Source organism: Naegleria gruberi (assembly GCF_000004985.1).
Source record: "Naegleria gruberi genomic scaffold NAEGRscaffold_38, whole genome shotgun sequence".
NCBI classification, from domain to species: domain Eukaryota; phylum Heterolobosea; class Eutetramitea; order Acrasida; family Naegleriidae; genus Naegleria; species Naegleria gruberi.
The window spans coordinates 153,901-177,484 of record NW_003163289.1 but is presented as its reverse complement, the minus strand read 5'-3'; the positions used below and the strand labels follow the sequence as shown (position 1 = coordinate 177,484).

At 34.5% G+C, this 23,584-nt stretch overlaps 11 protein-coding genes across 11 annotated transcripts; 4 read left to right on the top strand and 7 right to left on the bottom strand.

Moving 5' to 3' along the window:
• Positions 1 to 91: 91 nt before the first annotated feature.
• Positions 92 to 2,644, top strand: NAEGRDRAFT_50751 (uncharacterized protein; the record flags this gene model as incomplete). The annotated part of the gene is made up of 3 exons (XM_002674746.1): positions 92 to 1,197; positions 1,387 to 2,402; positions 2,457 to 2,644. 3 exons carry the CDS (start codon positions 92 to 94, stop codon positions 2,642 to 2,644), a joined length of 2,310 nt encoding a protein of 769 aa, XP_002674792.1.
• A 39-nt stretch (positions 2,645 to 2,683) lies between these two features.
• On the bottom strand, positions 2,684 to 4,873 carry NAEGRDRAFT_70106 (uncharacterized protein; the record flags this gene model as incomplete). Its single annotated transcript, XM_002674674.1, has 2 exons — positions 2,684 to 3,247; positions 4,046 to 4,873. 2 exons carry the CDS (start codon positions 4,871 to 4,873, stop codon positions 2,684 to 2,686), a joined length of 1,392 nt encoding a protein of 463 aa, XP_002674720.1.
• Positions 4,874 to 4,994: 121 nt separating this feature from the next.
• On the bottom strand, positions 4,995 to 7,417 carry NAEGRDRAFT_80530 (uncharacterized protein; the record flags this gene model as incomplete). Its single annotated transcript, XM_002674673.1, has 1 exon — positions 4,995 to 7,417. One exon carries the CDS (start codon positions 7,415 to 7,417, stop codon positions 5,057 to 5,059), a length of 2,361 nt encoding a protein of 786 aa, XP_002674719.1. The 3' UTR covers positions 4,995 to 5,056.
• Positions 7,418 to 7,544: 127 nt separating this feature from the next.
• NAEGRDRAFT_70104 (uncharacterized protein) lies at positions 7,545 to 8,717 on the bottom strand (the record flags this gene model as incomplete). The annotated part of the gene is made up of 1 exon (XM_002674672.1): positions 7,545 to 8,717. One exon carries the CDS (start codon positions 8,715 to 8,717, stop codon positions 7,545 to 7,547), a length of 1,173 nt encoding a protein of 390 aa, XP_002674718.1.
• A 188-nt stretch (positions 8,718 to 8,905) lies between these two features.
• NAEGRDRAFT_70103 (uncharacterized protein) lies at positions 8,906 to 10,057 on the top strand (the record flags this gene model as incomplete). The annotated part of the gene is made up of 1 exon (XM_002674745.1): positions 8,906 to 10,057. The coding sequence occupies one exon, from the start codon at positions 8,906 to 8,908 to the stop codon at positions 10,055 to 10,057; it is 1,152 nt and encodes a 383-aa protein (XP_002674791.1).
• Positions 10,058 to 10,740: 683 nt separating this feature from the next.
• Positions 10,741 to 12,849, top strand: NAEGRDRAFT_70102 (uncharacterized protein; the record flags this gene model as incomplete). Its single annotated transcript, XM_002674744.1, has 1 exon — positions 10,741 to 12,849. The coding sequence occupies one exon, from the start codon at positions 10,741 to 10,743 to the stop codon at positions 12,847 to 12,849; it is 2,109 nt and encodes a 702-aa protein (XP_002674790.1).
• Positions 12,850 to 13,203: 354 nt separating this feature from the next.
• NAEGRDRAFT_82693 (aspartyl-tRNA synthetase) lies at positions 13,204 to 14,942 on the top strand. The gene has a single exon (XM_002674743.1). The coding sequence runs from the start codon at positions 13,212 to 13,214 to the stop codon at positions 14,898 to 14,900; it is 1,689 nt and encodes a 562-aa protein (XP_002674789.1). The 5' UTR covers positions 13,204 to 13,211; the 3' UTR covers positions 14,901 to 14,942.
• A 114-nt stretch (positions 14,943 to 15,056) lies between these two features.
• NAEGRDRAFT_70100 (uncharacterized protein) lies at positions 15,057 to 16,518 on the bottom strand (the record flags this gene model as incomplete). The annotated part of the gene is made up of 2 exons (XM_002674671.1): positions 15,057 to 15,615; positions 15,665 to 16,518. 2 exons carry the CDS (start codon positions 16,516 to 16,518, stop codon positions 15,057 to 15,059), a joined length of 1,413 nt encoding a protein of 470 aa, XP_002674717.1.
• A 161-nt stretch (positions 16,519 to 16,679) lies between these two features.
• Positions 16,680 to 19,421, bottom strand: NAEGRDRAFT_50745 (uncharacterized protein; the record flags this gene model as incomplete). The annotated part of the gene is made up of 1 exon (XM_002674670.1): positions 16,680 to 19,421. The coding sequence occupies one exon, from the start codon at positions 19,419 to 19,421 to the stop codon at positions 16,680 to 16,682; it is 2,742 nt and encodes a 913-aa protein (XP_002674716.1).
• A 705-nt stretch (positions 19,422 to 20,126) lies between these two features.
• NAEGRDRAFT_60775 (ras family small GTPase) lies at positions 20,127 to 20,826 on the bottom strand (the record flags this gene model as incomplete). The annotated part of the gene is made up of 3 exons (XM_002674669.1): positions 20,127 to 20,476; positions 20,523 to 20,670; positions 20,749 to 20,826. 3 exons carry the CDS (start codon positions 20,824 to 20,826, stop codon positions 20,127 to 20,129), a joined length of 576 nt encoding a protein of 191 aa, XP_002674715.1.
• Positions 20,827 to 21,051: 225 nt separating this feature from the next.
• NAEGRDRAFT_50744 (uncharacterized protein) lies at positions 21,052 to 23,433 on the bottom strand (the record flags this gene model as incomplete). The annotated part of the gene is made up of 1 exon (XM_002674668.1): positions 21,052 to 23,433. The coding sequence occupies one exon, from the start codon at positions 23,431 to 23,433 to the stop codon at positions 21,052 to 21,054; it is 2,382 nt and encodes a 793-aa protein (XP_002674714.1).
• Between the last annotated feature and the right edge of the window lie 151 nt (positions 23,434 to 23,584).

The following is a 23,584-nucleotide window of genomic DNA, read 5'->3' as shown; positions in this document are numbered from 1 at the left end:
TGGCATGTAGTGCCGAAACATGGATTTTGTAATTCATTTCAAACAATATCAATCTCTCTTACATTACTATTATTCGAAACAAAAAAAAACAATGACACGAGTTAAACCCACCTCCTCTCCTGAAAAATCCTATCCCATTGAAGAGCAAAATCAATTATTGGAAAGTACTAGTCAATCAAGTTTTGAAAAGGACGAATCCAAACCTTCCTTCTTTTCCTCAATCAAATTTCTTTTGATGCTCATGATTTCCTTATTGGTGTTGATTTCTGTTATTGTCTTGTCAGTTATTTGGATAAGTACATTTAGTTCTTCAATTGCAGAGCAAAGTACAAAAGTGAGGGAGGAAGATTTCTCAAAAATTGTTTCGTTCATTGAGAGAACACTTCAGGATGTGTTACTTGTTGTGGAATCTGTCAAAGCTCAACTTTACAATGACTTTAATTATCTGGATCCCATTTCTCTAGAGAGACACACCTATAAAACGTTCAAGGTTGTAAAGAACTATCTCAGGCAAGTGGTTCTAGCTGTATATATTGGTTATCCAGATGGTTCTAATTATGGAATGGTCAATTTGGGTGATTCAGCTCAATACTTTAATACTACACTTGGTTTGGATCAATATTTTTGGGAATGTAGAGATATTGCTTCAAATGAGTATTGCAATAGAACTGTTGAGCCGAATGTTGTGATTCCACCATTCACCTCAAACTATGTAGCTCAGTTTGCTTCGACTAATCCTGGCAATCCAGTTGTCACACTGTCATATGCCGATCCAACAATGCCACAATTCGTCTTTTTGACTACAGTTTCGAGTTTTACAAATGTTGGAACAATCAAACCAGGAGATAATTTCTCATTCCATTTTGCTTTTGATATGAGTGTTGCAACAGTTTCGAATTTTTTGATTGAGATTACAAAATCAGTGAGAGGATCTACTGCTTTTGTAATTGAAAAAAAGACAGATTTCATTATTGCAAGTGATGATCCAGATGCTGTTGTGGCCACCTGGGATAATCAGGGAGTAATTCATCGAAAGACAGCTCTAGATTTTGGTGGTGACATTTCAGTGACGGGTAACATTATTTACAATAGATTTAAAACGTTTAATGAAATTGCATGTAATACCAAGCAGGATTTAACTACACTCATTGATTTCATATCCATTCAAAGATTGTGTACAAATGAAGGTATTGATTGGTAAGTTTTCAATACAGAATTTCAGAATTTATATTGATTTGTAACTTTTAGGATTCTGGTGTTTAAAGTTCCACAATGGAATTATATGGGCTCTATGGTTATTGCTATAATTTGTGCTCTATTGGGAGCAATTATAATTGTTGGGGCTAGTATAAGTATGGCTATCTTGTTCTCTCTCAAAATTGTTAGGCCATTCAATAACCTCATACAAGCATTTGAGATGGTTTCGAATATGGAACTTGAAAATCTACACCTTTACAAGACTCGATTCTCTGAGGTTAAATCCCTTCAAACTCACTTTAAGAGTATGATTGGAAGAATTAAGCTCTACAGAAGATTCATTCCACCTCACTTGTTAATGCAATTGGATGGAAATTCTCAAAAAGAAAGTACTCAAGAATCGAATAATGAAAATCATGAAAGTTCCACAGCTGTGTCCAACTCCAAGCGTGAAGAATCCATGTACAGTAAATCTAGTCGCTCTCACAGCGATCTTCGTCAATCTGGAAAGTTTGGAAAACAGCCAACAGGGAATATGTTTTCTCTCTATTTGGAGAAAAGGAAAGTTACTTTTGTGAATACTTACATGCAAGGGTTGAATCAATGGTTGCTCAGCATCAATCCCAATGAATGTGTTAATATTTTGAGTGATATTTTCGAAAGTGTTGGCCAGATAGCAAGAGCAAATAATGGGCAAATTGGTAAATTCGAAAATGAAACACTTAGCATTCATTTTAATGCAACTAATGATCAATCAAATCACCAGTTGAAAGGTGTTCAAATGAGCTCAATTGTTCTTGCCAAGTTAAATTCTATTAAGGAAGGAAAGTTGTCGAAAAATTCAATTTTGAAATCACATCAAGCTCTATTGAATGATTTCAAGTTTAGAATAGTTGCACATTGTCAGAGTAATTTGTGTGGAAATGTTGGATCCAAGCAAGTGATGAACTTTTCTGTTCTGGGAAGTCATCAGTACAATACTGAAGTGATGATTGAGATCGCCAACCGTTTCGATTTGGATATTGTCATTTCAGAAGAATTATTCGAAAAGAATAACAATCAATTCCAAGCAAGATATGTCGACACTAAGGATATGATTGAGGATGACTATTATTCATCACCTCTTTTGGCCTCAACACAGCAAGTTGCCTATCACGCAAGAAAAATATACGAATTGGGAGAAAGTAATGATGTTACAGCAGATGGTAAGTAATAATTTTTTAGTATTAGTAATAATATAATCTTTAATCAAATAATAGAATGGATGTATGAATTGGAAGCCAAAGAAAAGAAAAATCGTTGGTTAAAGTATCATCAAGCTTGTGAGCTATTCTTTGCCTCTCAATACCCACAAGCAGTTCAGGTATTGGAAGAGTACCTGACTGAAAAAAAGACAAGTGATTCTGTTGCAGAGAGCTTTTTAGATCGTATTAAACATTTGTTATAAATCTACCTGTATTTAACTTAATAATTGAATTAATTTTTATTATTTTGAAGTGTTAATACCAAGATAGATAGATGCCAAGTCTCCAATTCCATGTTTACGCCAGCCCTCATCATTAGAGATTGCTGCCCATTCCAATCTAAAGACACTCCAACTACATCTTCTCATCAACTCGACACTACCAAAGAGAATGGCTAAAAATTCCTTATTTTGCTTAAAGTAAGTTGAGATGGTACCAGCCCATGCAAATCTAGCAATCAAATTGAAAGCAATTGCCAAACGATAGACAAGTTTTCTTCTACCATAAATTCTTCTGCTACGCATTACAAATTTGTAGCCCATAATTGTTTGTGAGGTGAAAAATTTCTTAATTGCTTCCAATTTCGTCTTGGCTCTTTCCTCTTCCTTAACTTGTTTGAATTTGAATAAGCCCCAATCCATCAGAATATCCCAAGTGAAAGCATAGGCAGTACTGACTGGTGTCAGAATAATCCAAATATATCTGAAAGGTCCCCAAGCATCGTTATCTTCCAAATTGACGTGCAAGGTGTTGAATAAAATCACAGAGAGAGCAGCAACGTATTTGAGAGCATTGAGAAGCTGACTCTTTTGTGATCTGTCATCGTAAAATCTTCTGCAACACTGTAACATTCTCCACAAGAAAGGAAGGAAAGTAAGGCAAGGACCCAAGAATTTGTTAAATTCATGACATTGATTTTCACCACTACTCCAAGAGAAATAAAAGCACAACATGTAAGCTGTATCAGTTATTGGAATAACCATACTTGTTAAAACATCAGCAACAAAGAATTCTCTGAATCTAATGTGACCAAATGGTGTGATCAACAATTTACCCAAGACCTTAAGGAGAGTATATCTTGCACTCAAGTGAACAAAGTGCATTGGTAAAATGGCAATAAAGACCATCATCAAGCTCATAATTAATGGATACCATGAAGCATCTAATATTGTTAAATAACCTTTCACTGTTATCATGTAAAGGAAAAAGAAAAAGAACCAAAAAACTGTCAAAACACTAGTTGTCTTCCAAATTTTGATAGCTTTCAAGTGATTCACTGGATCAAATTCAAAAAGATAGGCAAAGTTGACCTTGTATCTTTCCCAAACAAACAAATTCAATCCATAGAGCCAACCATAGAGAATGTATAACATGATAGAACGGAAAATTGGAAGTACATCAAAGAAACCTGGAATATCATTAATTGATGGCTCCTTAAAGAACCACACAGCAACCAGAAGGACAAACAATGGCACAATGGAACCAATAGCCAGAGCCAATTTGAAAGTGTCACCGTGGGTGTGGTGAGTGGAAGGTTCACGAAGGAATGACAAGGCTCTACTCTGATCTGAGGATGTGAAATATTTGGCAAATATCTGTTCGACATTTTCCATACTTTGTTTCAATTGATTGGTGCTAAAGTCAGCATTTGGTAAATCTTCATACCAATGTTTTAAATCTCTTGAATGTTCACCACAAAATTCAAATTTAGTCAATAAATTATTACTAGCAATTCTGTTGGCATGCAAAAAGCTGTAGAGAAATTCCAACTCTCTGTAAATTTCAACAAATTTCTCTTTCAGTACTGGACCAGTTTCACTATTGAAAAATGGTTTCATTCTTGCTTCTGACAATTCCTTTTGTGTTCTCAATGTTATTTCATTGACTTTCTTCAATTCAAAATTGTACTTTTTAAAAACAGTCTCTACGTCCTTTTTAAACATGTTTTTGAAATTTTCAATATGCATATTCAAACTTTCTCCAATTTCCAATCTGAAAAAGTAATCATCAACAATGGTTCCTCCTATTTTCTCTCCATCATTCTCCTGAATTGATGAATCTTGTTCTGAATAGACTCTCCGCAGTGATAATCCAAAGTTTTCAATTGGATTCAATGCACCACTGCTATTAGCAGGCAACAGTGATGATGATGACGATGATACTATTGTTGTATTATTATTATTATTACTATCTCCACTTGTTACAGCCTGTTGCTGATAGGACAATAGGGCAGAATTTTCTGAGGTTTTCCTCTCCTCTTCTTGTTGTTGTTGCAATCTTCGTTTCCGATGCTCCTTTTGTTCTTGTTTCATTTGTGTGAGTTCCTCTCTAATGTGATGGAGTGCATTCTTAAGTTCTGGGTATGAAATGTAGTAGGTCTTCCAGGCTGGCCGTAAATTTGCCTGATAGCTAAAGTAAGCGGTGAAGGACATTTTTTTAAATTCGTTGCAAATGAAAATTCATTGTAAAAATCTGCTCAGATATTTAATTGGGACTCGAATTATTTGGAAGGAGAGAACGTGTCAACTGTAACATGTGAAAAGATATTAAGAATTTGAAAGAAGGTAATGTTTAATGATGATTGTATAAAATATTATTATTATACTTGATAGTATTTACAACATGTACAAATTTTGCATGAGGACCTCTTTGAGGTACTGACGTGAGGTCTCGTCCTGTGTCTCAATGGTGGTGTCTTCTGCGTTAAAGATAATTTTACCAAGTTGTGGAATGACGATTGTGTAGGTACCATAATCTGTTGGAGATGTCAGTACTGTGATATTATCAAATCCTTCAACTTGTAAATGTTTAACAATTTTCTCCACACTAATGTCACCAAATACCATTAGATCCTTATCGTGTTTTCTCTTCTTGGAGGATGATTCTTCAGATTGTGAATCATCTTCTGATGTCACATCCAATATATGTTTTCCATCCTTAGATGTTAATTCAGCAGAGACACGTGAGACGTAAACACCCTTAACTACCTTTGGATAAATGGTTTGAGCAAGGTTGTGTGAGAGAGTTGCCATTTCGTATTTCCTCTTCATGTGATGTCTCTTGATTGAGAGAATATCATCACCATCAATGCCATATCTTATACTTGAGCCAGGAGTGGAAATTGTATGAATCTTTTCTGAAACAAACTTAGAAATTGTTCGCATATCCAAACTGTTCAAGAGGGTACTGGCAGTTGAAGCAGAGTAGCTATTCAAAGCAATTTGTAATTCTGTACTTGGTGAACAATTCTTCAGGTTATAAGGTGGAATGTCTACAGCAACATTGGTCAAAATCAAATGTTGAGGAGCTACTTGTTTTACCATGTGTACAACATCTGAATTTTTCAAACGAAGATCAATAGGGCAATGAATAAACTTCATTGATTGCTGTCCAGGTGGAGGTAAAAATGGTTCAATTGTATCGAGGAAGGAATATTCTGGTTCAATCATTATCATGGCATTGTTGCTATTTCTTTGGAAGATTGGAATGAGTTGGAGAATATCTCCCATTCTCAAAGAAGGATGACCAGCAAAAATAACACACGGATTGGAAACTCTGTGACTCTGATAATAACTCATAAATTTAGAGTTTACACTATCAAAAACTACTAAGGATTTGTTTTGAAGCAAATTGACGTGGGCAAATGGACTTTCTGCTGTCAGAGTTTTATCCATTTTTGAGTCACACAACCATTCAGCGCTGATGTTAGCATATTGAATAGCATGATCTGCCACTGGTGATACTAAATAAATGAGAGTATTACCCAAATGTACAGAGTTGAAGAATGTAGATAAAAAGTCAATCAAATCATAAATAAGCCCAGTAGTATGGCAAGGAATGAGAACATCTCCTCCTGATTCAATAGTTTTTCCTATTATTCTACAAATATCATTTAAAGTTGCTTCTGGATAGTAATGACATAATGGTTTTACAATTTTGATATTTTCAGTATCGATAGCATATAATTGACTCTTAGATATTGGTCCTAGTGTTGAGGCAAGTTGTTGATATACTTGCTCAAAATATTGTAAGTTTCTGTCACTCTTTGGACAAATATTTGATACAATCATGACAGTATTTACCATAGATCCACTGACTCCTGATTGAATTGTTGCTACAGTTCCAGATGATGATCCAGGGGCCTGCACGATAGATGTCACAGTTGAGAGATCCATTTCTGCAGGATGACGTACTTGAACTCCAGATCTACTACTATGACTAACATAAAATATTTTCTCATATTCTGTTCTAATTAACCAATTACAATATCCTAGACTGTAACCACTACTGAGTGCAGATATTTCGAATACTCCACCAAATACTGCAACTCTTTCCTGATAACTGACACTCTTCATTGACTCTACAACTCTTAATACATCATCATTAGAATAAATAAACTTTTCGGATAAGAGTGGTGATAATTTGTTCATGAAAATATTTTCCTCCGGTTTGAATATTTGACTTGCTCTAGATAATTCCAAATGTTCACTTTGTTTCACATAGGCAATTAATTCTTGCATCATTTTCTTTCCGAGTTGTACTGTTGGTTCGGTGGCATAAATAGTAGGCATTTTGACCTTGTCTGAATTTTGATCCTTAGCAATTTCCTTTAAATGCTGATATAAGAATGGTAGAGCTAATAAATTATGTGGATTTGTGATGAGGATTAAATCTATTTGTGAGGCATCAATTTTATGAAAATTCGGAGCTTTAAAAACTATTGATGGAGGTTGTAAATCTTGTTGTGTAATTTTAGTTGATGATGATGAAAGAGAGTTTACATTCAATCGGTTTGTTCTATTCAATAAATTTAGCATTGATTTTGTTCCTGATGATGGATCATTTTGAATAACATTCCGCTTTACAAAATCCCAACTGCTAGTCTGATTACCCCAATCCAATGCACAATCAAGCATCACAGTTGTATTTTTAAAGGTGAGTATGTGACATCCTTCACCAAGAGCATAAAGCTTCATTTTTTTGATATTTATTTTTAGGAATTTAAAATGAATGGAATAGTTTTTAATTATTATTTAATTCAAAAAAGACACCAATAATAAAATCACTAGATTCTCTGAAGAAGATTTTAGAGTTGGAAATTTATTATTGAGAAGAAAGAAATTGGTTAATGTTTTGGAATTTCTCATGTTTGGATGATAATTCTTGAGCAATGGAGAGTGGTGAGTTACCTCTTCTATTCTTTGCATTAATATCAGCACCAAGCGAGACGAGTAATTTGACAGCATCAAGGTGACAATTAATAACAGCAAGATAGAGTGGTGTATCTTCAGTAATGTCACAAACTTGATCAACTTTTTCCTTCTTTTCAGTTACAAAGAAGTTAATGAGATCACAATTACCAACTTCTGAGGCCATATGGAGAGCAGAAATTCCATTATTTCCAGAAAGTGAATAGTCAGCATCCAATTCATTAACTAAAAATTTAACCATTTCAGCAGATGCCTTCAAGGTCTCTGGTGTGACACCTTCCTCTTCTGAATGTGAGTTGGCAATAGCCAAAAGAAGTGGATTAATATGTATGTGATCGTTGGATAATCTTTCATAATATTTAACAGTGGAAACTTCGTGTTCCTTTGAGTGAATATGAACTAATGCCTTCAAAACTTCCACATTATTATTCAAAATAGCAGTGTGAATAGGAAGCATTCCTTCAGTGGTACAGGCAATATCCTTCTTTGCTCCGAGTTCATCGATCAAATAATAAACCATTTCCACTCTTCCATATTGTGCTGCAAGGTGCAATGGAGTAAATCCATAGATGTTCATTAAGCTATTTACATCAACATTCTTTTCACGAACAAGATATTCTACAACATTAGTATGACCATTCATAGCAGCAATATGAATTGGTGAATATAAATCATTTGATGAGTCTGTCAAGTCGTACAACTTTTTTACAATTTCCAAATGGCCTCTTTCACAGGCAATAGACAAGGCAGTCTTCTCATCACTACTTTTCAAATTACAAATTTCCTTCAATGTTGATTGATCCTTTACCGATTGTAAAATTCTATCAAACAATTCATTATTCACTCCTACAAAACTAGCCACGTGAAGAACAGAATGTCCGTGTAAATCTCTTTCGGACCAAATATTTGTCAAATCCTCTCCAATACTTCCCTTTGTCAAGAGTTGATCAATATTAGCATGATCAGCACTGCCACTACTACCAGCAGAGAGTTGTGTTTGTCTCTTCTTTGGTGCTTGATTAGGTGGGGTTGTGACTGCAGTTTGACGATCTGTTGGTGTACTCATTTTTTTCTAATAGAGTTCTTTTTTAGTGAATTTGATTGTTGGAGGCAAATTGGAAATTTTAAAAAATGTTGCAAGAAGATTAAGAAGTAGTTTTATTTCATGGTATGATGTATTTAATATTATAGTGAGGTTTCTTAATGGTGAGTTGATTGGGATTAAATAAGCTAAATTTAATTATATTAAAAAAAATGTCCACGAGTCAATTATTGTATCCCGATATGATTTATCAAATATTGCAATTTGTGGATGAGCAGGAGAGGATTGTACAATGTTCTACTGTATGTAGACAGTGGAGAGAAACATGTCAAATTATTCCCATTCACTATTCGATTCAATCAAAAACAAAATGCAAATTATTTAGATTAATTCCCTTTCGTATTAATTCAATCAATGTGCAACCTGAGAATTATTTGAATAGAATTGATGATTTGAAAGGTTTATTTTCTCATCATTCGAAAATTTGCTATTTGGAAAAAATTGAACTAGTAATTGGAGAATTTAAAGAATTGATTCTCCAAATAATTTCTTGTTCTGATCATTTGAGAAAGTTAGCCGAGTTGACTGCTTGTGATTGTGGAATTGATGATGAATGCATTGAAAAGATGCAACAATCCAAGTTGGCACTCTCATTGAAAACATTGAAATTGAGAGGAAATTCCATTACCAATATTGACTTGTCCAAGTTTCCAAATCTAACAAGTCTGTATTTGGGACAAAACAAGTTGAGTTTAGATTCGATAAGAAAAAACTTTTCAGAGATGAGATTGGATTACAAACTTGTCTATTTAGATGTCTCTGGTAATGGAATGTCGAATGAAGGACTATCAATGATATCTATGAGCAAGAATTTGAATTTATCAACTCTAAAAATTGGATTCAATCGTGCCATTTCGAATAGCAGTACAGATCATTTCTATTTCAATGGAATGAAATCTTCACATCTCACTCACTTGGATTTAGAAAATCTTCATCTCAACTCGGATTGTATTCAATCTCTCTGTTCAAATCCTCTCTCAAATCTTACTGAACTCAACTTAGCGCGGAATCTGATTGGAAATGAAGGTGTTAGGCATTTATCCAATTGCAATCAACTCAAATCTCTTCATACACTCTTGTTAGATTATAACAAGATTGGAAATGAGGGTGTAAAGCACTTGGCACATAGTCAAAACCTTTCCAATTTGAAATTGCTGTTCCTTTCACAGAATTACATCAACGACGAAGGTGCTAACATGTTGGCAAAAAGCAATTGCCTTAGAAACATTGTGTTTTTGGATTTGAGTGAGAATGGACATATTTCAATTCGAGAAGCACTACCACCATCATTTTCATTCGAGTGAAAGGAATTATAATGGAATGCAAAGCATACAATATTAGAATTGTGCTAAAAAGATCCAAAGGGGGTGACCCTTGAATTAAATTGGCAACAGATACTCCAAAAACAGTGCCGCTCTAAAAATGTTAATTACAAGATATCATTCTCAAAGATTCTTAATATGAAGCTGAAATTTCTGACTCTTTTGAGGCAAATTGATTTCCATATGCTTGGATTCTTAAAGTGCACACCTTAATATTCTCATTGTATAAAATCACTTTCATCTTTTTCATCTTAAATCATTGAACTATTTTCCAGATTGACCATCACAAATCCATCAACATACGATAAAAGGAATGTTGCTGAATTTTCCACTTTTATTTGAAGCGTTTATTTGTTAAAATTAAGGACTGAGAGATATCTACATGAATTAAGGCAAAGTTATCCAAATGATGGTGCCTCAACAAACAATTAGTATCAGACTTCCAAACAAGGGACCATTAACGCACGAACTTTGGACCTAACTCCCTCGAAAGACATTCAAATTTCCTCTTTTATCACAGCTGAAAACAATTTTTCCAAGAATGATAGTTGTTTTCACACCCCATCTCCTCTTCCTTAATACACCCAAGCAGCACGCGTTAGATTAAGAGGCTCTCCCCAAAATTTGATTTCTTTGAGTGGTGTGAGTGAACACATTAAATTAAAATGGGAGCTGGATGTAGTTCTCACTTTGAGGTACTACTACACAGTGAGCCAAGCTCTTATCGTCGTCATCAGAGCAATACCACCAGCACAACTTTAAACACCAATGGTAATGGCATGGTCGGTTCTCAAAGGGGAGGTGTGGAAAATGTATATCATCAGAATGATAATTCTCTTGCAAATTCTGCCAGGTTTCAATTCGGAAAGAAGCAATCACGAGAGAATTCTGTGTCATCTGAAATTGAAACTTTGGATCTGAGGGCAAAGAAGGTATCATCATTTAGAATTCCTGGCCTTCGTGTGAGCTGGATTGGTTTTCCCCAAACTCCACAAGGAAAATCTCAAGAGGAAGTGAATTTGGAATTGTGTTGTTCTTACCTCCCACAACATTTGCTCTTCTGTTTGAGATATATTTATTATGGAGGTGAGGGGAAGCAATATAAGAAAAAGCTAGCCACTCCTCTTCCACAAAGTTTTTCACACAACGATGGAAGTTGTCTTGTAGATAATGAAAGCAAGTGGTCTGCCTTTGTCTCTGTAAATACCGACTACTCTTCTCACTATCAAGATTCCCATGCACATAATAATGGGAAAATAGCTTCAATCTTCAAGAGAAGACTCTCCACATCAACAACCAACACGATGAGAACCAACCGTTCAGGTGGTAATAGGAATAATAAGACAAAAGCTGCAAAACCAGTAGTCTCTGCAGCACAACAGGAAGAGGATAGGATCAAGCAAGTACTTCCATTGAGTGAATTTGGGAATGAGACTTGCATCCTGGTGATTGAAATGAAGGGATTTTCAAAAGTTGTGGACTCTTTCTATGATTGTTCAACAAATTGTGATGTTGCGGAAATTTCCAGATATATTTATTACATGTACACTACGTTAATTGCGATCATTCATGACATGGGGGGTGATATTGAGAAATTTGAGGCTGATCTTTTGGTGTGTCAATTCTTTTCACCTAGAGTGGATCGCTCATTCACTGATTCAATTCTTTCTGCCATTCAATGTGCATTCAGGATTCAATCATTGGCCAATTTAAAGACCTACAAGTGTATTAGTGAAAGTGCACCTTTGGAAATTAAATGTTTGATAGGTGTTGGAGATTCCTTATCGTATCATTTGGGTGGTTTTGGAAATCATTGGATGAGAATGTTTGGAGGCCAAGTTGTTTATCAAACAAGGAAACGTCTGAAGGATTGTAAGGAAGGATTAGTCTTCATTACCAAGGATGCCTATAACAAGTGTAAACAATCCTTAGTGGCGAGTGAGGAACCAGGGAATCTCTTTTTAGTAACTCACGTTACTAAAGATATTGATCATCATCCACTTGCTTCGATAACATTTCATTGTTCCTTCTCACAGGCAATTCTTCTCTTTTTGAATAAGAATTTACTTTATGGAATTGAAACTAAAACAATCGAGTCAATGAATTCAGTTGTGGAATTGGTGGTGTGTACACATTCAATTAAGGCATCTCTATTTGGGTCGAGCATTCCAGAACATGATTTAACCGTTAAGAATAAGATTGTAACCTCAGTACAAGAAATTATAGAGCAATATAATGCCACGTTCCATGACTTGTTCTACGAGAAGGATTGTGTCATGTTTGTGTATACCTTCGAGAGACATATTGCTGAGGAAAATCCATCGCTAGTGATTCAATGTATGAGAGAAATTGTGGAAAGAGAACAATTACAATTTACAGGAATTGGATATGCAACTGGATACAGTTTTAGAGGAAGTGTTGGATCTGACTTTCGAAGAGAATATGGACTATTTGGAGAGTTGATAAAGCGTTCCATTTCATTCTGTAACTATGCCAATGACCATTTGAAAGGGTCCATTGTTTGTGATGGTAATACAGCCACCATCTTGGAAGAAGTGTGTACTATTAAGCCATTAGGAACGTGTCACTTGGAAGGAGTCAGAAATCAAAAATTGCATTCAGTCCTGTTAGATGTTCCTCCAACAGCAGAAGACTTTTTCTTTCCAAAAGGATACAATGAGCATAAAAGAGCATCAGAAGGAAACGTTTTCTTGAATCTTGATTCTCACCATTTATCAAAGTTGACTCATATGCTATTACAACAAAAGGATTAACGAATGGAAACATAATACTAATAATTGAAAGAATCGTCACCTTACAGATGAATACAGAAAATGTAACAGCACAATCAAATTGAATCAATCAAAATTCATTCATTTTCCAAAAACTAACCATCTTTACAATATCGAAAAAGCACATTCAAAAATAGATTTTCCAAGAATTTTGATTGTGTTTCCTTCATATCATCCACCCAATGCATGTTAGAAAACCCGATCGAAGAATCTCACAACACTCTTGTGGAGAACCTTTTTGCTTACTGTACTCATTCTCAATAAATCTACAATAAAAGGCCTGTGCTATGAACCAAAATAAAATAAAACATTAAAAAAAATATTTAGAGAAATTCGAAAAAAAAATGTCTGAACCAACTGAAACACCAGTCGCTGCCTCTACCGAAGAAACTAAAAAGCTTACACCTGAGGAAAAGAAGGCTCTCAAGGAACAAGCCAAGAGGGAACAAGATGAAAAGAAGAGACAAAGACAATTGAAGAGAGAAGAACAACAAAAGGCTGCTCTCAAGGCTCAAGTTGTCGAACTTACCGAAGAAGAATTTTTGCAACAATCTAAAAACTTTGGTCACGTTCCAATTATTAGATCTACTTTCAAGACTGAAATTACTTTTGATAGAATTAGAGATTTGGATGCTTCAAAGGAAGGAAGTGTCGTTACCGTTAGATCTAGAATTCACAACGTTACCGGTAAGGGTAAAGCTTGCTTCATCACTTTGAGAGAAGGATGTTTCTCTGTTCAAGCTACTCTCTTTGCCGAAAACGAAGAGGAAGCTGCTATGGCTAAATATGCTCAAAAACTCAGCAAGGAATCTGTTATTCAACTCGTCGGTACTATTGTTAAAGTTGAACAAAAGGTTGAAAAGGCTACTCAACAAGATGTTGAAATCAAGATTAAAAAGATCTATTGTATTTCATCGGCTGCTGGTTTGCCAATTCAAATTGAAGACTGTATGAGAGTTGAAACCAAGGAAGAACAAATGAAGGCTAACATGGCTGAATTGGAAGAAGAAAAGGAAGGTGATGAAAATGCACCAAAGGCTGTTGGTCAAAAGCATCGTTTGGATAACCGTGTTATTGATATGAGAGCTCCTGCACAATTGGCTATTTTCAAGATTCAATCTGCTATGGGTAGATACTTTAGAGAATTCCTCTACACTTTGGACTTTACTGAAATTCACACTCCAAAGTTGATCGCTACTGCCTCCGAAGGTGGTGCTGACGTTTTCAAGGTCGGATACTTCAACGGAGCTGCTTATTTGGCTCAATCACCACAATTGTACAAGCAAATGGCTATCATTGGTGATTTGGAAAGAGTTTTCGAAATTGGTCCAGTTTTCAGAGCTGAAAAGAGTTTCACCCATCGTCACTTGACTGAATTCGTTGGTTTGGATCTTGAAATGGCTATCAAGTCTCACTACACTGAAGCTTTGGAAGTTATTGACAAGATGTTCATTTACATTTTCAATCGTCTTGAAACTGAATTTGCTAAGGAATTGGAAATTATCAGAGCTCAATATCCATTCGAATCTATCACTTATAACCAAAAAACTAACCTCAGAATGCCATATTCCGAAGCTATTGCTTTGCTTAACGAAAAGCACAATTTAGGACTTGCTAGCGATGAAGATATTAACTCATCCCAAGAAAGAATGTTGGGTGAAATTATCAAGGAAAAGTATAACACTGACTTCTTCATGGTTGATAAATTCCCAATGAAATTGCGTCCATTCTACACAATGCCATGTCCAGAAGACCCAACTTTGTCCAACTCTTACGATATTTATTTGCGTGGTGAAGAAATCTCATCAGGTGCTCAACGTATCCACGATCCAGAACTTTTGCAAAAGGTTGCTAATGAAAAGGGTGTCGATTTGACTCCAATTCAACCTTATGTTGATGCTTTCAAATACGGAGCTTGGCCACACGCTGGTTGCGGTATTGGTTTGGAAAGAATTGTCATGTTGTATCTTGGTTTGGGTAACGTTAGAAAGACATCAATGTTCCCAAGAGATCCAAACAGAGTTACTCCTTAAATTTTTTTTCCATTTATTAAAATTTCAAAAAATTATTTATTCAAATTATTTGATTAGTATTATTCATTTTAAGCTTATTTAAAGTATTATCAAATATAATATCATACATGATTATTTAATAGTATTATTTTACAAGTTAGTTCAATATTTACAAAGTTAGCATAAAATTACATCCCAAAATGGGGCTTGTTGGCAATTGAGTGGATTAATATCTGAATAGTAAGGGAGATATCTATTAAAGCAAGATTCTGATGACTTGTAGAGGAAAGTATGGGCTACACCGCATACTATGTCCTCAATTCCATCGTCCACATAGAGTGGTTCAAATTTGCAAACCTTTTCCACAGGATGGGTTGGTGTGTTTTTCAATCCAATTTGGCCAAGTTTGTTATTTCCACTCCTGAAACACATACCATTGGTAGCCATGATAATTGTAAAATCCTCACCACATGATAAGTGTTTGATTTTGAATGGAATGGAAATTCTGGTGAAAAAGTTAATTCTCTCACTAGATCCAATTCCAAGCGATCCACTCACACCATTTCCACATCCAAACAAAAGATTTCCCTCCGTTAATACAAATGTAAAATCAGCTCCACAAGCCACTTGTTCAATTCTCTTTCCATTGAAAGGAATATTCTTTGGCTTTACAAAATGGATTTGTTTTCCACATGATGTCTGAAAACCCAATTGATAATTCATATTAGATCCAGAACTATAATGAGATGATTAAATACATATTCAATATATTCCAATACACATACCAATAAAACTCATTTTTCTCAGTTACAATAATTGAATGTTGGGATCCAAGGGCAACAATTTTTGGTTTTGATTGAGTGTTAGGAAGTGTCACACGATGGAATTTACCTCTTGTATAATCAACATTTCCAACACCCAACATTCCAGAATTGAATGCATTCTGTGATCCACTCACATAAATATTACCTTCTCTCGATACAAGTACAAAACAGCTAGTAAAGCAACTCGTTACAAAAATGTCAACTTTCTGATTAAGATCATTCCAAGATTTCAAAGGATTAATCATTGAAATTTCTTGACAAGTATTTACAGCAAACGGATCCCTTACAGGTTGACTTCCTCCACAATAATAAATTTCATCATCCCTTGTGACTAGAAATGTCTGATCACTCGAACAAGCAATCTTTTTAATCTTCTTTCCGAAGGATACTCTTTTAAAATCTCGAATATATGAATTTGAAACTATGGATTGTCCAGAATTTGGTGAAACAACTTCAATCGACTCATCAATATCATTTGGTATTCCCAATTGATGATTGACATTTCTTCCGCTTACATACAAATCATTCCTCTCTGTCAATATTACTGTATGGTGTGATCCGCAAGCAATTTGTGTAATTGGTAATGTTTTAATCAAATCATCAACAAGTAAACTCGAATAATTCGATCCATTATTATTTGATAATCGATGATTGGCACATGATCCCAATTGTCCTTGTAAATTACTCCCAAAAAAGTAGTGATTATTTCGATGATGGTGGTGATTATTGGCGTTACCTATTGGTATTATTGAATTCAATGATGGTGATGATGAAAACGATAATCGTTTATCTACCATTGTTGAGTTGTTTTGCATTTTTTTCCTTTGTATTCTTAAAAGATTGAAAATGGAGGGAGAGATGAATAACGTTTCAAAATAGATTTCATTTACAAAAAATCTAAGGAGCTATAATACAATGCAGATACAGTGGCTACATGTGATTGCTTTGTAATATGAGAGTTGTTGGTTCATATGGTTTATTTGAAGGATGCTACTTTGAAACTCAAATTGTTAACCCATTTGGGAGTTACTGAAATAACCTTAACATTCGACCATTCTACACCATCAATGACTGCTCTTGCTGTTTGCTTCTTTTTTTCTACTTTACAAATTACTTTGGTAAGATTGCATTTTCTTTCAATTTCCTCGTTTGGTTGTTTCTTTTTCTTTTTAGGTTTGCTGGTGGAAAGAGTAAAGGTTTCTGGTTTTGGTTGGAATTCATCAGGAAGGTCTGTGGATGGCAACTTGAATATTTCGACGTGAGAGAAGGAATGTTTGGTTGTGCATTTGCTTTTATCTTCGAGACTAGCATCCCAATAGTCAATTTTAACTTCCAGAGATGGAACTTTTTCAAGTTTACCATCCTCTCCTTCATCTGATGAATCTTCATCATTTTCCACACTCAATCTCTTTTGTAAATTAGAAATTTGGGGACTTGTAGATAAAACTTGAGCAGCTGAAGGTGGATTGTTGGACTTATCAATAATCTCCTTCTTGTGGGATTTTTCTTTTGGATCCTTTTCATCTTCCTTATTGAGATTTTGAACTAGTTTTAGGAGAATATTCTTCTTTTTTTGTTCATGGTGTTCATTCATGATGTGAATATTATTTAGTAATGGTACAATACACTGTTGGTTGAGAATCAATTCAGATGGAGAAGATGGTGCTGTCTCTGAATCAATTACTCGACTGGTGTGAGGATAAAGATAGGCGTTTGGGGTCGACAAATCGCTCATTAAAATTACTTGTGAAATTTCTATCGTAACAAAACGACTAGCATTCTCCAAATACTCAAATAAAACATGTTCTACATAATCCTCTACATCAACTGAATAGCAGAGAGCTCTTCTCCAGTCATCTGTTGAGAAAAGTTGGGCATATTTGGTGCATTTAGCATACAGGTAATTAGAAACTTCATTCCTTGATCGGTGGAGAACCTCCTCTCCTTTCTTAGAAGGTATTGGAACCAGGTAGAAGAGAATTTGATTCCAAACCTTTTCATCTGTTGTCAATGTAAGACATGCTCTTAAAACATCATTTACATAGGCATCGTTACCAAGAATAACAATTTTTGTTTCATTATTTTCTTGGTCACTGACATACCTTCTCTCTGCATTGCTTTCAAATATCTTGTTAATAGCCAAAGCTACATCTTCACATGAATATGTACATAAAATATCTTTTGAATATAATCCACCAGTTCGTTTCAAAAAGCTCCAAATCCTTTGTCCTCTTCTAAAACTGCCATTAATTAATATAATTTTCTTTACAATTGTCTTGTTGGATAAAAGCTCCTTGAGTTGTTCTTGTATTGGAATTCTATCAATTTTGATGGTAATTTGTGTTGGGTTTTCAGAGCTTGCAGCTGCACCTCTGGGTGATGTTGGTTCATGATCAGAGTCATTATGATGTCCTTTCTTTTTGAATGATTTCCACTTTTTCATAATATTGTCTTTGATTCCAATCACTGCTTTTAGAGTTTTATCCTCTTTCAGTATACTTGATTTATCGGCCATTGGAGAAGAAATTGGATTATTAATTGGTGATGCTGGAATATCAGTGCCTGGTTGTAAACCAGTTGCATACTCATACTCAATATCACTATCATCATCTGTTTCATCATCATCATCTGTAAAATCATATTCATACGATTCCATAACTGGCACAATACCATTTGGATTTGTGCTTTCCTTCTTTCCCAAGAATGGGAATTTCTTTTTCTTTTTTCTTTCCTCTGTCAATGATATTGGCAAAGTTTGAATAGAAACCTTTAGATTAGCAACAGGATCTAGATTTTGAGAAGTTTGATGTGTTTGGTGGTTGTGATATCTTTCTTTTTCTTCATCTTCATCGTCACTTGACAAGTAATGTAAAATGGCACTATTAGTATTGAAGAGTGTATGATTTGGGGTATTGTTTAAATTATTTTGATTGGGACTGTTTTCACCTCCTTCCTCTTTTCCTTGCTTCTTCTTTTTCTTTTTGATGAGGAAGGAAACAGTTTCATCAAAAGGTCTCTGCAAAACGTGTAATAAATTAATAGAAACTATTGAAATAGTTTTAAAAGAATCACCCTTTTTCTTGGCTGATTGTAGAGAAATTCTCAAAATGTCAATCTTCTTTTTAAAGTGATGTGAATATTTCAGTTTGAAGGAAATGTTATTCAGTGGCACTTGTAGTGATTGATCGGCAGCTATATTTGCCTGATTCTTCAAAGTTGGTACATCTATAATTGAGGATTTCAATGTCTTTCTTCTCTTATAAACTCTTTCCTTAATATATACACAAATTCTCAATTTACGATTCTTTAGTTTTTCTGAAATTACTTCCAAGTTTTGACAATTCACAATAGCTCTTCTAGGAGTACAATAGGCATGTTTGCTAGTGTCTGCACCAGGTGCAACACCTGAAACAGTATTATCATCGTCTAATTCGTCTAATTCCTGACCATCAACAGGAGTTGTTGTAATATCCCTCTTATTGCTAGGTTTAGTCAGAATGGTTGGTGGCACTATTGTAATTGGTGTTCCTCCAAAACTCTGACTCTTCCGATGATTGTTATTGGTGTGATGATGAGTTTCATTTAGTACTGGTTCATCTGTTGTTGTTGTTAATGCTCCTCCATGATGAGATGAAGCATTTTCATAATTACTTCCTGCAGGTATTCCTCCTGTGATGGAATTATTATCCAATACGACACTTCCTGCAGCTGTATTCATAATGATGAAAATGTTTTAATATATTCTCTCGAATTACGTTAATAGATGAAGTTGAATTTTGTTCCGTTATTATAGTTTTTGTCAATAATGCAATACAATATATTCAATGTATAAAATTCCAAAACAATGATTATTGTTGATGTGTATTGTTTAATAATCAATGCAAAACCATACAAAACACTTCCAAAGTGAGTGCCAATGGAAGACCAATCAATTTTGATACAACAATTGTCGTGGTTGTTGTTGCTGTAAAATTTTTGCAGATGAAATCAACAATCACACATGGTTTGCGCTCTTGGAAAATATTAACACAAATGGATTGCAAAGATCATAGATCATTTCAACAAAAGGTCAACTCATATTAAGGTTGTACAGAAGTTCAATAGTTTGTTTCAGTTTTTTACTACAAGAGGAGACTATAGAGAATAAGTATTCGTTGTTGAAATACTACAAACAGTTTCAATCTTCGTTGAAGGAAGCAACCTTATGGTTGGATTCAATCTTATGGTGTATCATTTCGAATAAATTAAATATGCTTTGACACAAACTAAAGATTTGAAATAGATTGAGATGAACAAATGGAACGTGTTGATGGCAAGGAATGAAACAATCTTTCAGTTTTTGCAATAATGATCCTTTCAGTTTAAACGGAAAGAAACATTCAGAGACAGTAAAAACTAGAGTTTGTTATTATGGTTATTTTAATTACATTAGAGTACAATTCTTATCCTTGATTTTTCCACTCTTAAGCATACTTTCCTTGACTCTTTCAGCAATAGAAATGAAACAAGCCTTAACTTGTTCTCCAGTCTTTGCACTGGTTTCAAAGAAGGTAATTCCATAATGTTTAGCCAGAGATTGTCCTTGTTCTGTAGTTGTTACTCTCTCTGATTCACAATCACACTTATTTCCGACTAACATAATTGGCACTTCCTCTCCACCTTTCTTTTTCTGGATCAATTCCATAAATCCAACAACTTCCTCAAAGGAACGTTTATCAATAATACTATATACAATCATAAAACCCTCTCCTTCCTCGATTGCATTCTCCAACACTTTGAAATAATTGTTAATTCCTCAAAGCACACAAATAAAACCTACATCCAATAAATTCAGGCTCTCCTGCTGTGTCTCTTATATTTAAACAGTATGTTCTTCCGTCAGCTAATTCTTCTTCCTTACGATGATTATCTTCTATTGTTGGATCATAGTCATGTTCCTCAAATATCGAATGTTGATATTGTACAGCCTATTTTCATTCATAACAATGTAACAGCAACCATCACTCAATGTTAAATAATTTATGCATACACTCTTGAATACATACCAAACAGCTTTTTCCAACTGCACCCGAACCCATCACAACAATAGGCAATTCAGGTGCTTTATCTTTCTTTGGGGGCATATTAAGGTAAATTTGGGGTTTGCGCTTACACAAGCAAATATGTGAGGTTATTTTTTTGAAACTCTATTGAGAGAGAGAAGATAATACACAGTTGTATTAATGTAGTATTAATTATTGAAGACATTGTTTACAACATTATGCTGTGAATGACTCTATTTTGGTGTGACCATATTGGTCTGGTGTTATTGAGAATATCTTGTGATATATTGGTGAAATACTATTCATTTATCGAAGCCACTTGAGGATTCTCCTCTCTTGTTTTTTAGAGTTTACAAATGTTATTACTTTCATCTTGTTTTCTCTAAAAAGGGCATATCTAATTCTTTTGATGAATATTTCTTCTGAGGATGGAAAATCAAATTGAAACACTGTATGGATTTCTCTTGTAAGCAACATGGCGTTACTGTTGATATCTGTTGTGGACAACACTTGACACGTCAATTCGTTAGCTTCCTTCCATACTAGCTCTCTATCCCGTTGCTCCATGTCAGAGTGTAGTATTGAAATTAATATGGATTGATTTCCATCAATATACCTTTCAATGGATCTTCTATTTCCAAACGCAACAAGTAATGGAATCTCATCCCCATTCTTTTTTAAGAGATCTAACTTGAGATTGTGGACCTCAGTATCACTCAAGTCTTCTACTGAAACAATTTCATGGTCTATAAAACCCCTCAATAGTGATAGTGGTTTCAAAAATGCAAACTTTTCCTCCTTATAGAAATATTCCAGATTTTGATTGAATGTAGTGTTCATCTTAAAGTACATTCTTTCTGTGAGAGTTTGACACAATACGATATTCATTAGTTTACAATTTGGATTGTACTCTTCAATTTCTCTCATAATATGTGTAAGTGAATCGTATTCTCCGCTCAGTAAGGTATCAGCTTCCTCATATATTATTGTATGGACTTTGTTTAGTTCAAACATTCCACTTCTTAAATCATCAAGTGCTAATCTACCTGGTGTTCCAATAAGAATACTAGGGTTGGGGGATGTCTCAGTTTTTCTACTGAAATCAACTTCCATTGGAGTACATGGCATGTACGTTTCATAATTATAAAAATATAACTTTTCAATGTGACCTCCATGGGCCGTTATGATATTAATATCATTCCACATTAATAAGCTGCTAAATAATCTGGCAACTTTGATAACAAGTTCTCTATTAGGGCATAGAATCAAGCAGTGAATTCCACTTCCCAATATAGATTTAAACTTTTGTATACGTTCCAAAGCTACAATTAATGAAGCCAATGTTTTACCGACAGAAGGTGCTTGGAATAGAATATTTTGAGCAGTGTTGTCCTCTCTCTGACATCTTTTGATCATATCAACTTGATATTGAGAAAAATATTCCAATCCAAATCCATAGATACATCTCAAAAGATAGTCATTGTTGGGGAATAAAGTTTCTATTTCACAGTTAGGATCTTGATTGAAGGAAAAGTATTTCAGGAATCTATCTGAAATTGTTTTTGAATCCTCCTTAGGTGATAGCAATGAATATTTAAGTGCATATTTGTTTTGTCTATATGCCATCTCCACAATATCCTTATTCATTCGTACAGACTTGGATGCAAACTTTAAGGCCAATCCATTTTGTGAGATAGCCTTTCGAACCATTTCCTCATTTCTGTGGTATTCCTTTCCAACAAACTCCAAATTCAATCCGTTGCATCTCACTGCCATATCGATTATTCTTGGATCTTTTCTAAGATTTTCCTTTAGTTGTTTCAAAGTTATTAGACCTTCTCTCAACAAGTCGATGCTATATTTCTCCATAAGCGCACCTGGAAAGACAAATTTGTAATTTTTGATCAAGTTGTAGATGTGTTGAGAGTTGAAACTTGATGTGGTATTCCTGGAAATTTGGAACAAATCCAAATGATTTCTTTGTAAGGAGTTATGGAAAGAGTAGTGAAAGATGTTCCTATTCACAAACCATCCAAATCCATAATTATTGAACCATCTCTTCAATGTACCAATCTCAACTCGTTTTTTGGTGGTGTAAGAAATAATCTGATCATATCCAAAATTGTTATTTTTTGTAATGGTCATGAATATTGAGCATTTTCCATTTTGCTTTTGATTCAAAGTAAATATGAAACTTTCTCTTCCACTTGAATTAGAAAACTCCCCAATCAAATATTCTTCCCCTTCCCTAATGACAATCCAATCGCTCAAAGGACACAAAACTGTCAATGGATGCATAAATACATATTCCTTCAGAATGTCCAAAATTAAATAGGGATCTAAATGAACTGACATTCTCAAATACTCTTTCAAATGAAATGGAATCTTGATATGCTTTCTCTCAAAAGCTTCAATTTCCATTTCAATATCTTCATTGAAAACTTCTTCTGCTGATGAAAAAACTCTTTTTGGAGACGAGGCAATTGATGATTTATCAAATTTCTCTCTGATCAAATTCAGTTCAACATTTTGCAATCGGTCCCTAAACTCCAATCTCTCCAAAGTATTACAAGCACGATGAAAATTAATAGAAACCTGTTCACAATTTCTTCGATCCGAATCATTCAGAAAACTCTGCACAATAAAAGCAACATCAACATTGAAAACAAGTTGTTCTCTATCTAGCATTTTTTCTTCCTTTTGAATTCTATCAATTCATTCCCCCTCTTTATCGACTTGAAATTCTATTCACAGCATCAATGACTATTCTGTGATCCCCAAAGAAACAATTAAACTGTACAGTACTTTATTGCAAGCAGTATGAATTTGGTGCCGAGAG

Bases quoted from the DNA above. Each gene is read 5' to 3' on its own strand.
- NAEGRDRAFT_82693 (XM_002674743.1), top strand. From the start codon at position 13,212: ATGTCTGAACCAACTGAAACACCAGTCGCTGCCTCTACCGAAGAAACT.